The sequence below is a fragment of the Belonocnema kinseyi genome, chromosome 7 (assembly GCF_010883055.1).
Source record: "Belonocnema kinseyi isolate 2016_QV_RU_SX_M_011 chromosome 7, B_treatae_v1, whole genome shotgun sequence".
Lineage (NCBI taxonomy): Eukaryota > Metazoa > Arthropoda > Insecta > Hymenoptera > Cynipidae > Belonocnema > Belonocnema kinseyi.
The window spans coordinates 70,243,551-70,261,545 of NC_046663.1; the positions used below are offsets into that span (position 1 = coordinate 70,243,551).

A 17,995-nucleotide genomic window follows, 5' to 3' on the forward strand; every position below is an offset into this window, starting at 1 on the left:
TACCTATGAATCCCGAAAAATTCTTCGAAATTAACGCCATTTATTCTAGACTGAACTCAATTACTCTGAATTCCCCAAAAAATTCTGGGAAATAAAGTAAATTTCTCTAAATTCAACTCAATTATTTTGAATTCTTTAAAAGTAAGGTCAATTACTCTGAATTCTTCGAAGTTATTGAAGTCTGAAACCTTGCATTAAACGAAAATAAAGTAGAATTCACTACTTATTTTTAAGTCAATTCCTGTAAATTCCAGCTAATATCTCTGAATTCAAGTAAATTCCCGGGAATTTAATGTAAAATTAAAGTAAATACCTCCAAATTCCGTAGAATTCTTAGAAATTAACACCAATTCTTATAAATTCCTATGTATTTTTTGAAATTAAAGTCAACTTTTCTGAATTCCGACGAATTCTTTAAAAATAAAGTTGATTCCTAAGAATTGCAAAGAATTATTTGAACTTACTGTCAATTTTTCTACATTCAACGCAATGCCTTTGAATTCCAGAAAAATTCTTGAATTTAAAGTCAATTGAATTAAGTTCAAGTGAATTCCTCCAAAATCATGTAAATTCTCCTGAATTCTTGAAACTGCAAGAAAATTCCTATTATTTCCAAAGATTCCTTTGAAATCGACTTCAATTCCTTTCCATTGAAGGCAATTCCTCTGAAAACAAGCACATTTCACGGAAATGACGTTCATTTCTCTTAAATTCAAGTAAATTTCTGTGGATTCAAGTATCCCCGGGTTCAAATCTGGGCACAGCAAACGATCCTTTTTCACAAAGCTATAGATAAAGAGCATATTCTTTATTATTCATTAGCTTGTCGATTTCGCATGATATTATATTACTTATTTAGATTCATAAAAGATTTTCTTTATTAGCCTTTCTGGCAAGAGCATCTTATTTCTCTCGGTTTGTTCCAAAAGAATTGTCGGTCACCCAGAATCCATTCAAACTTTTAGGAAGTGATAAGAAACCGATAGCACCGACCTTTTGATAACATTATTATCTCTGGTCCTCTTAAAAATTAAAGTCTCCTATAGCTCTCCAAGAAAAATACATTTTTCTATTTAATAATTCCAGCTCGGAATTAAATATTAAATTTCTTCAAATAATCGTTTTCCTGTTTTTGACATTTCTTTGTGAAAATTTATATTTATTTTAAACTTCGCTCATTTGGATTCAGAGATAGGAATTCGTTCTCATGCTGTGTTTGTCTTCTCTGCTCGGCATAAACTAATTATCACTTTTCCTGTTTCTCAGGAGCGTATAAATTCATTTTGATCCAATTTTAATCATAATTTCTTCTCCTGAAATTATTGAATCACCAAACTCAAATTGGATTTATCCCTGTTTCGATATTTCTTAGACACTTGTCTTCTCGCAACAAAATATTTCAAAAACAAGGTGTATGAGAAAAACAAGATTATATTCGCAAAGCATTCTTGTATTGCTTAAATAACTTCTGTCTGGGGTAAATTAATAGAAAGTAGTATATGCACCTTAAATAAAACCTGAAAAATATAAAATTATCTTGTCCAATTATGAAAACGAATAAAAAAATTCGACTTTAATAACTTCGATATATTAGCATCACGGCCCTAAAAAAGATTTAAAATAAGAATATTTTCACAAAAAAAGTGCGATTTATTTTTCTAAACAGAGCAAAAAATTGTCTTATGGTATTATTTGAGTTAATTTTAGGATTAAATAATAAAATGTTATTACCTATGAAAAAAATAAAATAAAATAAAATGTGGATATTCTGAAGCTCAAATCACAGTTTAAAAATGAATGACCTTTTACCGTCTACTAAAGTTTATCGCATTTGTAAATTATTCAACAAGTATTTAGAACTATCATTCGTCTCTATAATGATTCCGTAGATTCCCTTATTATTAAATAACACATTTGAATGAAGTCTTTACAACTTTAATTCATCTGGATATTACGCATCACTTTATAAAGTGAAAATTCAGGTAGTTATCACAAGTTTCGTTAAAACTAAAACGGAGACAGACAACATCGTGCTACTAGTCGAGTGATGGTTGTCCACTCTCGATTAAATTAAAAAGTATCTCACGTGTCAAATGTCGCTCTTTACATCTAAAAGTGCAATTAAAATTCTTTTAAAATCTAAGGTAAAAAAAATAACAACTTTCGCAGTTCGAGTGGCTGTTGTCGATATTCATGTTGATGATTTGATGATGATGGTGTATGTTTTACAAATGATTGGCGTTCCATACCGATTCACATTGATTATAAAAATATACAATAGCTTGGTCTATGAAAAAACAAAATTTTTTCCTTAAGAAACACCCTTCACAATTTCTAAATCAGAAATTATTAACAACGATTGCATAATTTATTTATAGAAAATTCAATTAAAAAATATTTTCCTACAATTCCTGGGTGATTCTTAAGAAAACAACATTGAATTTTTGGCCTTCCTAGTATGTATGAATGTATTATTTTCATTCAATACCGTGTGCGAAAATCATGACTAATCCTGGCTCGACAATCATGTCTTCCGGCATATGCATATTATCGCAATGTAAAACTAATACCGCCTGTTTCCCGGGAATCCTCTTGCAAACGTAATTTTCGTAAAGTCGCCTAGAGTTCTGTCTTGTTTCGAGAGAATTCAGTCCTGGAGGCCATTTCCTTTCGTGACAATTCTCCATGAGTTCGTTGATCACGTGAGATGGACAATTTATTTCCGATAGGGTTCTTTTAATTAAAGTCTGCAAACAATAAAATAAGTCCCTGATAATTTACCATTTTACTTTTACTTGGTAGATTTACATTAACAGGGTCTACCTGACCAGGAAACCGGAAAAAGACCGGGAATAATTTAAGTCATCGGGAAATGATCTGAAATTTGATTCAGTGACCGGGATTTTCCATTTAATTGTACTAAAATAAATATCTTCTTTTTATATTTTATTTGTTTTTATTTATTTGTTTGTTAAAGTGCAAATAGAACAAATAACAAATCCTAAATTGTCGATAAGAGGGTGTCTACTCAAATGCTGGACGAAAATTTCCTGACAATTCCAAGTTATTTCCGGTTATCTCGAGTTTTTTCCAGGTATAATTTTGCACAGTACGGAAGCATTCAAATATTTCCCATTATTTAAAAAAATATAATAAAAAAATTTCAACTAAGAAAGATCAAATTTCAATTAAATAGTTTAATTTTGAACTAAAAACATTCGCTTCTTAACCAAAAATGGAGTAGTTAAATTTTCAATTAAAAACAAATAATTTTCCTGAAAAAAAATCAACAAATTTTCAACCAAAGAGATGAATTTTCTATTAAAATTATTAATGTTTAACTGCAATAGATAAATTTAAAAAATGAATTTTTAACCAAAGCGTTCTACTTTCAACCAAGTGTAGTTTTATTTTTAACCAAAAAGATAAATCTTCAAATAAAATGATGAATAGTTAACTGGAATACTTGAATTCTCAACGAAAAAGATTAATTTTCTACCAAAAAAAAGACCATTCTTAAATAAAATATATGTATTTTCAACCAAATAGTTTAATTCAGAACTGAAAAAGATCAATTTTTAAACATAAATAGAATAGTTAAATTTTCAGTTACAAAAATTAATTTTCGACAAAAAAAAATCATTTTCTAACAAAATAGTTTAATCTTAAAATAAAAATATGAATTTTCATATAAAATTACGAGACTGAAGACGTGGAATTTTCAACAAAAAAGATGGATTTTCAAAGAAAAAGATGAATTTCTACCAAAAAGATGAATTTTTATCTAAAAGAGATGAATTGTTAGCCCAAAATTGAATAGTTAAATCTCCAGTTAAAAACTGAATGATCAACCGAAGAGAGATGAATTTTTAAATAAAATAATAGAATTTTCAATTGGAAATGTTACATTTTCAGTTTAAAAAATAATTATTTTCAAACAAAAAAACCAATTTAAAAAAAGTTACATTTTGGAACAAAGTGATGAATTTAAAAAAATTATGAATCTTCAATTGAGTTTATTGGAATTTTTAACAAAAAAGCTAAATTTTCAAATTATATGATGAATATTTAACTCGGATATTCGAATTTTCAATGAAAAAAGATAAATTCTCCCAAAAAAATTAAATAGTAAAATTTTCAGAAAAAAATGTTCAGGCTAAAAGATAAATTTTGAACTAAAATGATCGAATATTCAATTGTAATAATTATATACATTTTTAGTTTTAAAAAATTAATTTTCAACAAAAACCAACACAATTTTCAACAAAACAGCTCAGTCTTCAACCAGAGATAAATTTTCAATTAAAATGATAAACCTTCAACCAAAAAAATAATTATTTTCACAAACGAGTTTAACTTTTAACTGAGTAATTAAATTTTTATTCCAAAAAAGAAAAATTCTGAACAGAAAGTGTAGTAGTTGATCCTTTAACACAAAAAGATTGTAGGTTTTAACAAAATACATGCATTTTTAACCAAATACTTAAATTTTTAACTGATAACGGTCAATTTCCAATTAAAAATTGAATGGTTAAATTTTCAGTAAAAAAAAATTAATTTGAAACCACTTTATTTTAACTCACTTTATTTTGCAATATAAACAAAAAATTAAACACGCTCTGGAAAAAATTCTCTGACTTATAAACAAAATGTGCAATGATTTGAAACCAAATCTAAAAAAATTCCATGAAAATTTTTAAACGAAGAAACAAATTTCCGTTTTTTAACAAAATATTAAGAAACTGTAATTACGACTTGGAACAATTATGAATTTGAAGAGGAACTTTTCTAAGAGAAGTATTATTGCATAGTTCTAACTTTGTACTGGAAATTTTTGGAAAGAACTGATCCTAAATTTGAATAATTAACGAAAAAGCAAAAAAAAATATTTACAAAAAAATTTTTTTCATAATTATCAAAATTTAGGACCAAAGCCACCTTTCTTATTGCTTCTTATTTAGTATTCAAAAATTTCAATTCGATGTAGTACTTCGTGTGAAAATAAGTTGGGAAATAAAAAAAAGTGTCGGTATGGTAGAAATCTGGTCACGAACTATAATTAAGCATAATTCTGACTGGTCAAACTCAATTTTGGAAACAAAATTTTAATTTAAATCTGGAACAAGAAATTTTCCAAATTCTCTAAAAGAAAGATTTGTGCCTTGAAATAAAAATATATAAACTGTCACTATGATTTGAAACAGGTGATTCCGGAAAAGGTATCTGTGATTATAAATTTGAAAATGAATTTTTCTAAGAGAATCAAAATTCGTGGTAGCAAAATTTAGAACTTTTTGGGTATTTGAGGCACAGTTCTCAACAGATTTCTGTAAAATTTGACAGTTGACTGACCAACCATGAAAAAATAAGTTTAACAAAAAACCGCAAAAACCACTAATTTTTAACATCCGCCTACTTTTGAAATATTCTAGAAATCTGTGGTAACATGTTCTCGATATATATTTTAGGAAACTACGTTATTCTTAATAATAAAAAACTTTAGTTAATCACATGTAAATGTTCAAATGTCTATTTTGACACCCTTTTAGATTTTAAGTATTTAGTATAAAAAAATTAATATTCAGAAATTACATCAAAAGTAAAATTTAAAAAAAAAACTGTTAAAGATATAAAAAAATCTTGCAATATTTCTCTAGAATATTTTGCTACAAAAATTTCATTAATATTTTGAGTCCAGCGGTTCGATATATTAAGGTGCAAAGGTGAGCAAAGGTCAAGAATTTAAAGAATTATTTATTTTATTTAATAAGTATTCGATTTCAGTGAACCTAGCCACCTTTTCCACTTTTAAATGAAAATGAAGAATACAATCAAAACAAAAATAAAATGATGGTACCATTAAATTGAATTAAAGCATCAATCAATTGAATTTAAATAACTTTTAAAAAAAAATTATTTAAACAATTTAATTTTTGTAATTTATTAAATTAGTAATTTCATGAAAATTAAATTAATTGAGCAAACAGTAAAATTTTTCAATAAAAAATAACAATTTTTTATAATTTTCTAATAAAATTTTGAATCTTCAACTAATCTTTCAACTAAAATCATGAAAATGTAACTGGAACATTTACATTTTAAACCAAGCCGATGAATTTTTAAAGAAGAAGATTAATTTTCTAATAAAAAGATTAATTTTCCACCAAAAAATATAATTCGTTAACAAAATACATTAATTTTTAATGAAATATTAGAATTTTTAATTAAAGAAGATACATTTTTAATCAAACAGTGAAATTTTGAACTAAGAAAAAAATTTTAACCGAAAATCTTCAACTGAAATAGTTGAATTATTAAACAAAAAATTGATTTGTACTAAAAAAGATAAAATGTCAAAGAAAAACCTATATTATTAAGTTGAAAGTTCAAAAAATTAATGTTTAACCAAACATATAAATTTTCAACTGAAATCAATTAAATTTTAAGTTTAAAAAATTACGTACAACAAAAAAAGTGACTTTCAACAACAAAATAACTTTGAAAAAAAAAATAGTTACATTTTCAAACAAAGGGGCGAATTTACAAATAAAATTGTAAATATTTAACTTGAATAGTTGAATTTTAAACCAGAAAGGTGAATTTTCAACTAAAAAAGATAGTTTTTTAACCGAAAATTGAAACATTACATTTTTAGTCATAAATGAATGTTCAAAGAAATAAATTAATTTTGAACTAAGATTATAGAATAATCAACTGGACTAAAAGTTACATTTTCAGTTAAGAAAAAATTTCAATAAAAAAACATGCATAGAAAAAACAAATTTTTAATCGAACTGCTCATTCTTCAAACAAAGAAATAAATTTGTTATTAAAGCAATCAATATTCAACCATGAAATATAATTTGCAACAAAAGAGTTTAACTTCCAACTAAATAATTTTATTTCCAACCTACAAGATAATTTTTCAACTAGAATGATAAATATTTAACTGGAATTTTTTGAATATTTAACCAAAAAGAAGAATTCTCAAACAAGAAGATTAACTTTCAAAGAAAAAGACCAATTTTCAACTAAAAATGGTTTCCAGTTAAAGAAATTAATTTTTACCCAATCTGAGGAATTTTCAACTAAAATGGCGAATCTTCAACTGGAATAATTGAATTTTATGCCAAAAAGGTGTATTTTCAAACATAACGATTAACTTTTTACAAAAAAAAACTGAATTTCATGTTCCAATAAAAACTCTTTGGATGCATGAAAACAACTACTAACTAATGTCAACAAAAACACTTTTTGGGTAAAATTCAACTGTTTTGTTGAAAATGCGTTTTTTTGGCTTGTTAGTTCAACAATTTTATTGAAATTTTGTTCCTTCCTAACAAATTTTTTAAATTGAAAATTCAACTGCTTTGCAAAAAGTTAGTATTTTCAGCCCGAAAATTAAACAATTTGGAAAAAAAATATTTGTTTCAAAATTGATGCATTTTGAGAGAAAATGTACCGTTTTTGGTAGAAATTCAAGTTTTTGTTTTTGTTAAAAATGAAACTGTTTGAAAATTAGTCTGTTTCAGTTTCGGATTTAAGTATTTAGTTAAAAAATCGTCCTTGTTGGTTACATCCAAATACTTTTTAATTTAAATTAAAATATTTTTTGTTGAAAGTTGAAATACTTTCTTCAAAGTTCATTGTTTGGTTGAGAATTCATGCCAGTTAAAAATTCGTTTTTTGTTTTTGTTAAAAATTACTTTTTACACCAAAAATTCAACTATTAAGTTAAAAATTGTACTGACAGGTTGTAAATGAACTTTTTGTTCAAAATCTATATTCTTAGGTTGAAAATTCAACTGGTTTTATAAAAAATTCCACTATTTGGTAATATTAAAGTTTAAAGTACAAAATTAAACCCTTTTGTAGAAAATTAGTTTTTTTATTGCCAAGTAATTCTCCGTAATAAAAATTCAACTAAACCATTTTTCCTTCAACATTTTTTTTAGTTTACAAATTAAACTATCAATTAAAAAATTTTCGAAAACGATAAAATATATTTTAAAAATTAACCAAATAAAAATTAGACTAACATGACATCCATTGTTCAAATATTTAGTTGATAATGTAATTTGCAGAGAATTCGTTTTTTTTTGTGCAGAAAATTCGATTATTTGGTAGAAAATATATTGAATATATTAAAGAGTTTTTTTTTATTTAAATAAAATAGGGTTTGGTTTACATATGAACTAATACATTTTTTGTTGAAAATAAGTATTTTCAGGCTAAAAATGCAACTGTTTTGTAGAGAATTCCTCTCTTTGGCTCAAAAATTCAAAAGTCTTACAAAAATTTTTTTCTATTTTTATTGAAAATTAATTTTTTTCAACTGAAAATTTAAATATTCGATGTTTAGTTTAAAATTGATTTTTTTGATCGAAAATTTAACTATTTGGATGTAAATTCATTTATTCTCCTAAAAAATTATCTTTTTGATTGGCAATTAATCCTCTTGGTATATATATTTAAAATTTAATATTTTTATTTAAAACAATTTTTTTTTAGTTTAGAAACGAGTATTTTCAAGTTTAAAATTCAACTCTTTTGCAAAACAAATTCGTCTGTTTGGCTAGAAAATTCAACAGATTTGTGGAATATTTTTGTGATTTATTGAAAATTCATCTTTTTGGTTAAAATTCAGCGTTTTTTTTTTTTTAATTAATCTTGTCGGTTTGATAGTTCAACATTTTGGACGGTCCCAAATCAACATTTGAAGACCAATTAGCGAAGAAATTCCGAAATATTAAAAGAAAAAAGAGAACAGAAATAGATGCATTATCAGATAATTGAGAAAATATTGTCTTTAGTCTCGTTTTTCCTACGTAGTAGCAAAGTAGTGCTATCTCTAAAAAAAAGTATCAAATAGTGAGTCCAAGGCATCTAAAGAAGAAACAGAAACTGAATATGAGAGCTGATTGACCAAAAATATATAAAAATTAAAAAAAAAATTACTTGTAATAATTCATCAGGAGTGGAAATCATTCCTCCCCAGCGAGTGACCCTTGCTCTGGGAAGGGAACCAGCCCATCGAATGATTTCGTCCCGTTCCATTTGGTCAGCGATAGTTCTCATCAAAGGATTTGAGATCCTGATAGCCTTCATAAACTCCTTGAGAAGCTGAATTTCTCGTTTCTGCTCGTTTATTTGAAACTGCTGTTCACTCAATTCTCTCTTCACATCGGAAAGTTTCTGTCGTTGTGACTGTATTAGATTTCTCAACTCTCGGATGCAATTGTGATTTTTTATTTCGTCTTTTGGGATTATAAGACTACATCCTTGTTCGCAGGGAATTAGTCGCTTAGGGTTGAATTCACATTCTTCGAGGTGTGAAGCTAGACTGTCCAGTTTGATGATCGACTGACAACCGTGAACTAAGTTATCGCAATTGACGCACAAACGGGCGAGTAAATTTCTAAGGATTCTCGGAGCCGGTCTGAGTTGTGTGCCAGTAATAGGTGTGCGATCGAGTGGACAAATTGGCTGACGACTGATCCATTCTTGAATGCAGTTTCGACAAAAAGCGTGCTCACACACAAGTGCCTGCAAACAATTTAAATAAACATTTTTAAATAGAGACACTGAACTTATTATTCGTTCCAATCTGCAGGGTTTGCTTATGAATATTTTAAGAGTTCTTTTAACTGAGTTCTACATAATTTACCTCAATTTCTTAAAAGAAGTCTTTTTATTTCAATGTTTGATTAATTTTAACATTGGAAATTTTAGAAATGTATTAATTTTAGGATTATTATTTTTTCCTTTTTGAAAAATGTTATAATCTAAATAGATTGTTTCAGAATCAAACACATATTTACGTGTTTTATTATTTTATTTATCCATATAAGATCATAGAATATTAATAAAAATAAATTATAACATATGCTGCAATGAGGATCAAAAACGAATAATGAAATAACTTCGTTTTAAATTTGATGTACCGATTTGATTTGAATTGAGGTTATGTTGTTTCAAGTCTCAGAAATGTCAATATTAGCACTTCAAACTGAATAACCTAAGAATTATTCTTTAAACTTTCTGCTATACCAAACACCAAACCAAATAACAAAAGAAAAATCTCTCAATTATAAATTTAAGAGGATGATAAAAGTTGCAGTTTGCACCAAAAAGTTGTCACTCGGAGTAAGTTCATTCTTATCGCTTTTTAGGACTGAAATCGCAAACAAATGTTTCCAGATTATGAATTAAACTGATTGACCTATTTTCTCCCCAGTTTATAGCCAGGTAAGTGAAAAACGTTGATTTTAAAAAGAAATGTCAACAAGGAACGAGGTTGGAGTTAGGTTATGTTTGCTTTGTGATCTTTGCTCGAACTGGAGCATTTTTAGAGATAAAAATAATACCTGGACAGGATCCTCGAGAACACCGGAACATATTGGGCACACGAGTTCTTCATCAACGTCTCCTTGGAAACGTTCCAAGTCCAAACCCATTTCGCACACCTCCTCTCTTGTAAAACTTATGCCTAACGGAGTTGACACTCAACCGTGAACGACGATTGTATACCTTCTTTAGGTTTTAGGAGTAAATTACTTGTTTTTAAAAATTAATACTCAATTTTTGAAAGATTTTTGAGATAAAGCCAGTTTGATATGAGTACCTACACTGTACTTTTTTTTTCATAGGCCGTTCCGCTTTCACGCGACGTTCACTCCACAGTTCACCATAAAATTGACACTACTATACACATATCAATGATGACATGACGTGACTATACATAGTTTGGCCGTGTGACAAAGGCAATTTTTATTTTCTCTCAAAAAGTGAAAACAGCTGGAAAAAAGAGATAATTGACAATAAGGAAATAGTTTCGTACCTGCGTAATTGTAGAAAAAATGGACAAATTGTAAACATACTTGACAGATTTATATTGGTATAATCAACAATACACCAAAAAGTCAGTGTTTGACAGTAACGCGTTCCTTGAAAGGGATCGTACTTTGGTTAAAAGTTGAAATTCTTTGTTAATAATTTATTCTATTATTTAAAGATCCATCTCTCTGGTTGAAAATTCAAACTTTCTGTTGGAAATTCTATTTTTTTTTTCAATCAACTTTTTTAGCTGAAAATTTTAATATTTTATTTTTGGTTGAAAACTCAACAATTTGGTTGAAAATTGATGTACGTATTTTATTGTAAGTTCATCTTTTCTAGCAGAAAATTAATCTCCTTGATTGTGAATTCAATTACTTGTTTGAAAGTTGAACTTTTTTTAAAGTTAATTTTATTATCTAAAGATATCTGTTATTGAAAATTCAACTTTATTGTTAAAATTTTTTTTTTCAATTCATTTTTTTAACTAAAAATTTAATTATTCTATGCTGGGTTGAAAACTTAACGATTTGGTTTGAAAGTGATGTATTTTATGGTAAGTTTGTCACTTATTTCTTAGAAAATTAATTTTCTTAATTGAAAATTCAATTACTTGGTTGAAAAATTAACTTCTTTATTAGAAAAATTCATTTTATAATTTGAAGATCCATCTCTCTGGTTGAAAATTCAACTATTACGTTGAAAATGCTTGGTTTTTAAATTAATTTTTAAAGTGAAAATTTAATTATTCTATTTTTCGTTAAAAAGGTGATTGTTTTAATTGATAATTTGACAATTTGAAAATTTATGGATTTTATTGTAAGCTCATATTTTTTCGTAGATAATTAATCTCCTTGATTTAAAATTCAATTAATTGGTTAAAAGTTTAACTTCTTTTAAAAAAATTCATTTTATTGTCTATAAATTCATCTCTCTAATTGAATATTCAACTATTAAAATTCTTCTTTTTTTTAAATTGTTTTAATTTGAAATTCAATTATTATAAATTTAGTCGTAAATTTAAGAATTTGGTTTAAAATTGATGTACTTTATTGTAAGTTAATCTTTTATTTGTTAGTCCATTAATATTCAGTTGAAAATTTAACAATTCGGCTGAAATTGTTTGTATTTTATTGTATAAGGTTGTCTTTCTTGGTTTAAAAATTATTATTATTAATGGAAAATTCAATTATTTGGTTGAAAGTTGAACTTCTTTATTAAAAATTCATTTATTATATTATTCTTAATATATTATACATCCTTTTTTATTTTTATTTTTTTTTTACTGTAAATGTAATTGTTGTGTTTTTGATTTAAATTTATGTATTTTATTTTAAGTTCGTCTTTTCTGGTAGAAAATTAATCTCTTTTGATTTAAAATTTAATTAATTGGTTAAAAGATTAACCTTTCTTTTTAAATTCATTTTATTACCTAAAGATCCATCTTTCAACTATTTTGCGGAAAATTGTTTTTTTTTTTTAAATTAATTTTTTGAACTGGAATTTAAATTATTCTTTTTTTGTTGTAGTTAAAAATTCAACAAATTGGTTGAAAATGTATGTACATTATTGTAAGTTCGTCTTCTACGGTAGAAAATTCACCATCTTGATTGAAAATTCAATTACTTAGTTGAAAGATGAACTTCTTTAATAAAAATTAATTTTACTATCTAAAGATCCAGCTCTCTGGTTGTAAATTCAACTATTTTACTCATTGGAAATTCAATTACTTGTTTAAAAGTTGAACTTCTTTCTTAAAGTCAATTTAAATTCAAATACTAATCCTATTTAAAAAAATCACATTATTTACAAATTCAATATTGCTCAGAATTAAATTTTTAACATGCTTTAGATAAAAAATTGACATAGGGGTACGCTTCAAGCATGCTCATGACGATTTTCTATGCTCAAAAAGCAATGTTTGACAGTAACGCGTTATTTGTAAGGGATCGTACTTAAATTACGTAACCGCTCAAGCTGGGGGGAGGGGGGGGGGATTGCGCTACATTTTCTTACAGAAGGTAAAAAAAATCATGGAATTTTATTGGTCAGGGAAAAGTCAGGGATTGTAACTTTAAATAAATGCCAAGCAGAATAAATTTGAAATTTTTAAATTTTAATTTGAAATTGTTTTATTAATGAACATGGAAAATGAGAAATTGGCCAGGAAAAATATTCAGGAATTTTTAAAATGAATTATTGTGACAATCTTGATATAATATTCTTGTTAGTTATTTATTTTTCTCTTACTTATATTCATATATTTTCTTGGAGCTGCTTACTCATGAAGATTATCCTTTTATTCATACATTTCATTACTTGTTTGAAAGTTTAACAATTTTCTTAAAGAATCATCCTTTTTTGGTTGAAAATTCACCTGAAATCTTTTTCGGATGACAATTAAACTCTTTTTTGAAAATTTGTCTTTTTAATTTAAAAATTCATCGGTTTTAGTAGAAACTTTATCTTTCTTGGATCTAAATGCAACTATTTGTTTAAAAATTCAACAATTATGTTAAAAAGTCATCGTTTTTGGTTGAAAATTCAACTATTTGCTAGAAAATTTACTTTTTATTTAAAATTCATATTTTGTTTTGAAAAGTCAAATGAAATGTTTTTTGGATGAAAATTGAACGGTTTTTGAAAATTTGTATATTTCATTAATAAAATCATCGGTTTTAGTATAAATTTCATCCACCTTGGGCAATGGACCTTTTTTGGATCAAAAATTCAAATTAAAAAATTGATTTTCTTGATTTAAAAATTCATCTGTTCGAGTAGAAAGTTCATCTTTCTTGGATAGAAATACCACTGTTTGGTTGAAAATGAATCTTCTTTACCTGAGGATTCAAATATTTTGTTTGCAAATGTTGGTTGAACCACTTCATAACGAATTTTTTTTTTGAAGATTCATATCTTTTTAATTGAAAATTCAGCTCTTTGGTAGAAAATTGAACTATTTTGTTGAAACGTGGTATTTTTTAATTGAAAATTCAACTACTTGGTCAAAAGTTGATCTACTTTCTTGATTTTTTTTTTGAATGAAGGTTTAGTTCTTTAGTTAAAATCTTAACTATTTTGTTGAAAACTCAATTTTCATACAGAACATTTTATTTGTTCCATAAATGAAAAATCTTTATTTGTGGAAAATTCGACTCATTGGGTTTTCAATCAATTTAAAGAAAATGAAATTTAATTTTTTTGGTTGGGGACGGGGAAGGGGGGGGGGTCAGCGAAAGTAATGGTAAGAACTTAAGTAAAATTTACTACTTTAAACAAAGTTTGCGAATTTTAGGAATTTTTTTCAAGAATTCTTCTTTTTCCTTGTTTTCCAGAAATTTACCCTTTACTCGATTTTTTCGCTTAAATCCAAACAAAAAAATTCAGCAAAAAAGTTAATTTTCAACCATTAAAGATGCATTTTCTACCAAAACACGAATTTTCACCCAGTTGAATTGAACAGCAAATCAAAATTTTCAAAAAATAATTGAATCCTCGTCCAAACTGATGAATTTTAAATCAAGAAATATGAATTTTTAATCAAAGATCTTTTTGGAACCAAAAATGAAAATACAAATCTTTTTTATCACACCGCCTTCATAAGTGTCATTTTAGTTACTGCAAACGATACCTAAAATAACACTTTTCAGGATCGGCCGTAAAATTTTTGCTTTGGGTACAGCGTGCCGTACTATAAAGTAACTGAGACTGTGATCTGTTTGGCTAATGTACATTTATATATGTACTTTATGGCACGATGAGTGCAGTGACCCCCCCAACTTTGGCATGTAGACGTAGGCTTGCGCTAACTGGTTTGATCAAAAATGTGACTCGTCCTTCGTCTCGAGAATTGAATTGAATTGGAGTGGATTAGAATGAATTGAATTGGAGTGGAATGGAATAGATTGGACTGAAGGGGATTGGCTCGGAGTGAATTAGATTGAAGTGGAGTGGGTGGGATCGAACTGCACTGGAAAGGAATAAATTGAATTGGAATCAATACGATTGAAATGGAATGGATTGATGTGGATTGGATTGAGGTGGATTAGATTTTGGTGGATTGAATTAGATTGGACTGGAATTTAAATGGGATTGAATTAGAATGGATTTTATTAAAGTGGCTTGGATCGATTGAATTGGATTTGATTGTTTTGGATTAAAGTGGACTGGAATGCATACGATTGGACTGAATTGTATTAGATTTTAATGGATTGGAGTAGAGCGGATTGGTTTGAAGTGGATTGGAATAGATTGGATTTCAATGGATTGGGGTTAATTGGTTTCGAGTGGTTTGGATTGAATTGGATTGGATTGGAGTGGAATAAATTGAAGTAGATCGGAATGAGTTGGATTAGAGTAGATTGGATTAGATTGGATTCCATTGGATGAGACGGATTGAAATGGATTATTTTGAAATGGATATTAGTGGATTGGAGTGGATTTAAGTGGACTGAATTGGCATGATTGGACTGGATTGGAGTAGATTGGATCGGATTCTCTCCTGGGTTTCTAGATTAGGACTCTATGCAACCTACTTGCACCTGTGCTCGACTTGTGTGATAAAAAATAGTGTATGATACTGGGCCTCTGCGTGGCATTATGTATCGTATGAATTGTAGTACGCGTCTCGTCTCGGCTACGCCTCAACTCCAACTCGTATTGTAACTTTCACACTCGGCCAAAAAAGTGCCACTTAGGGTCCTTGTATCACAAATAACTATTTTGGTTAAAATATCAACTACAACACGTTTTGTTAAGAGTTCTTATATTTGGATGAATATTCAACTTTTTGGTTTAACGTTAAACTATTTTCATGAAAATATAACTATTGGATTTAAAATGATCTTATTGTTGGAAAATATTTGTAGGTTGAAAATTTAAAAGTTTTGAAGATAATTCGTTTTTTTTTTTTTGGTTTTAAAATAAACAAATTTTGGAAGAAAATTAAACTATTTATTTCAAAATTAACTGTTTTATTGAAAATTCATCTTTTGTTGTTGAAATTTCGTTTTTTTGGTTGAACATTATTCTTCTTGTCGGAAAATTCATCTTTTTGTTTTAAAATGTAGTTATTCCTTCAAAGTTGATCTTTCTTTGTAGAAAATCCAAATATTTAGATAAGAGTTGATATACTTTTTTAAAAATTCATCTTTTTTTAAAGATTCACCTGTGCGGTTGAAAATTGAAAGTTTTCGTTCAAAATTCTTTTTTTGTGTTTAAAATTAAATTTTCTTATCTTTAAATTTAAGGATTGAATTTTGATGGGGAATTTATCCTTTATAAGTTGGAAATTCAATTATTTGTGTAGAAAGTTCACGTATTTTCTTAAAAACTCATCTTTATGGTGGAATTGAACTGGTTAAAAATTCGTCTTTTTATAGAAAATGCATATTTTATGGTGCATTAGCAAACATTGACATTTTCAAGCTTAAAAGAAAAATTTTTTCCGAGGCAGTTGAATTTTCAACAAAAAATTTCATTTTCAACCAAGGAAGAATGCTGAACTAAATAGTATAATTTTAACAAAACAATTAAACTTTTAGGAAAACAATTAACTTCTAAATCGTATAGTTCAATTTTCAACACACAAAGATGGATTTTTAACCAAGAGGAGTAATTTCTTTCTAAAGACGAATTTTCAACAAAAGACATGAATTTTCTTGTTTGATACATATATTTTTCTTGTGTGAAATTCACCACCAACAATTTAAAAGTCAACAAAAAAAACGAATTTTCAACAAAATTGTTAAATTCTCAGCCAAAAAGATCATTCAAATCATTCAAAGTTGAAAAAATAATTGCCTTCAAATATTATAGATTATTTTTTGACAATTTTGAAAATCTTTTCAAATTTTGAAAAAATATTCCTTTGAAATTAATTATTCAGAATAAGAAATCATTTTCAATTTTCTTCGAAAATCTTAATAATTTTTTTATCGTTTTGAATCCTTTTAAAGTGCTCAAAAACTTTTTAAATTTGTTGTTTAAAAACTTCACAATCTCAAAATAAAATTTAAATCCTTTCAGTTTTTAAATTATTTTTTATTCGTCTTAAAATCTTAATATACATCTTAAACTCACTCGAATTTTTGTAAATTAATACTTAGTTTATTTTTATTTATATTCATCGACATTTTTCTTCTTTTTTTAATCATTCCACATATACCCTCTAAAAAATTTTTTTTTTCAAAATGAAACATCATTTGCAATTTGCACAGGTATTTCGAGCAATTGTTTTTATTATCTTAAAAAAAATTTAAATCCTTGAATGGCAATAAAAATTCTATTTTAATCTACACAAATTTATATTTTGTTTAAAACTTTTTGAAATCTTTTAAAGTCTTAAATTAAGTTAGAATATTTTCAGAACTCCTAAATATCTTTTAAACTAGCGCAAATTTGTAAAAATTAATAATGGTATCATTTTTATTCATGCATCAAAATGAACAATTTTCCTTACAAATTAAATAACATCCAAATAGAACAATTATAATTGTGAGATTCAAAGTTTAAATTTTTTCGTCTGCAATTTTAACTATTCAAGGCTCTCTATTTTAAACAATTCCATTTGAAGTTATTTAGTTTTTAATATAAACAATTAATAAATAAGGTTTATATATATATTCAAAAGTTTTCGCAGGCCTTCCTCTATGTCTATATAAAAACTTTAACAACTTTTACTGGTTGCAAGTGTCTGCAGGCTATATTCTAAGAAAATATTAATACATATACTGCCTGATCGGTATATCATTAAACTGATTAAACATTCCACTTTCCAATGCAGGCCGGGAATTACGGCGATCGGTAATTCCCGAGATGCGTCACGAATGTGTAACGAATTGCGATACTTGGTATTTCCAGAGATGATATTTAATATTGCCCGTTTTTCATATAACACTATTCTTTTGGTTAACCCTGTCCCTTAGAGTATACCCTGAGTATTTAAGACTGAAACTCGTACACTCGAAAATTCATCTTCTTGGTTGAAAATGTATTCTTCTTAATAAAAATTCGACTGTTTGGGTACAAACTAGTCTGGTTTAGTTGAGAATTCAGCAATTTGGTAGAAAATTCAACTATTCAGCTGAAAATTAACTTTCTTCTTAAAAATTTAATTTTTTTATAGAAACTTAACTGTTTTGTTAAAAATAAAACTTTT

At 26.8% G+C, this 17,995-nt stretch overlaps 1 protein-coding gene across 1 annotated transcript; it reads right to left on the reverse strand.

The window, feature by feature from the left end:
* Positions 1 to 1,919: 1,919 nt before the first annotated feature.
* Positions 1,920 to 10,711, reverse strand: LOC117177135 (E3 ubiquitin-protein ligase NRDP1). The gene is made up of 3 exons (XM_033367632.1): positions 10,368 to 10,711; positions 8,959 to 9,546; positions 1,920 to 2,747 (listed from the first exon to the last, which is right to left on the reverse strand). Exons 1-3 carry the CDS (start codon positions 10,455 to 10,457, stop codon positions 2,478 to 2,480), a joined length of 948 nt encoding a protein of 315 aa, XP_033223523.1. The 5' UTR covers positions 10,458 to 10,711; the 3' UTR covers positions 1,920 to 2,477.
* Between the last annotated feature and the right edge of the window lie 7,284 nt (positions 10,712 to 17,995).

Coding starts and splice junctions, on each gene's coding strand:
- LOC117177135 (XM_033367632.1), bottom strand. CDS start 10,457: ATGGGTTTGGACTTGGAACGTTTCCAAGGAGACGTTGATGAAGAACTC. Junction 9,547..10,367: donor TTCTCGAGGATCCTGTCCAG/GTATTATTTTTA, acceptor AATTGTTTGCAG/GCACTTGTGTGTGAGCACGC. Junction 2,748..8,958: donor CTCCTGATGAATTATTACAA/GTAATTTTTTTT, acceptor TATTGTTTGCAG/ACTTTAATTAAAAGAACCCT.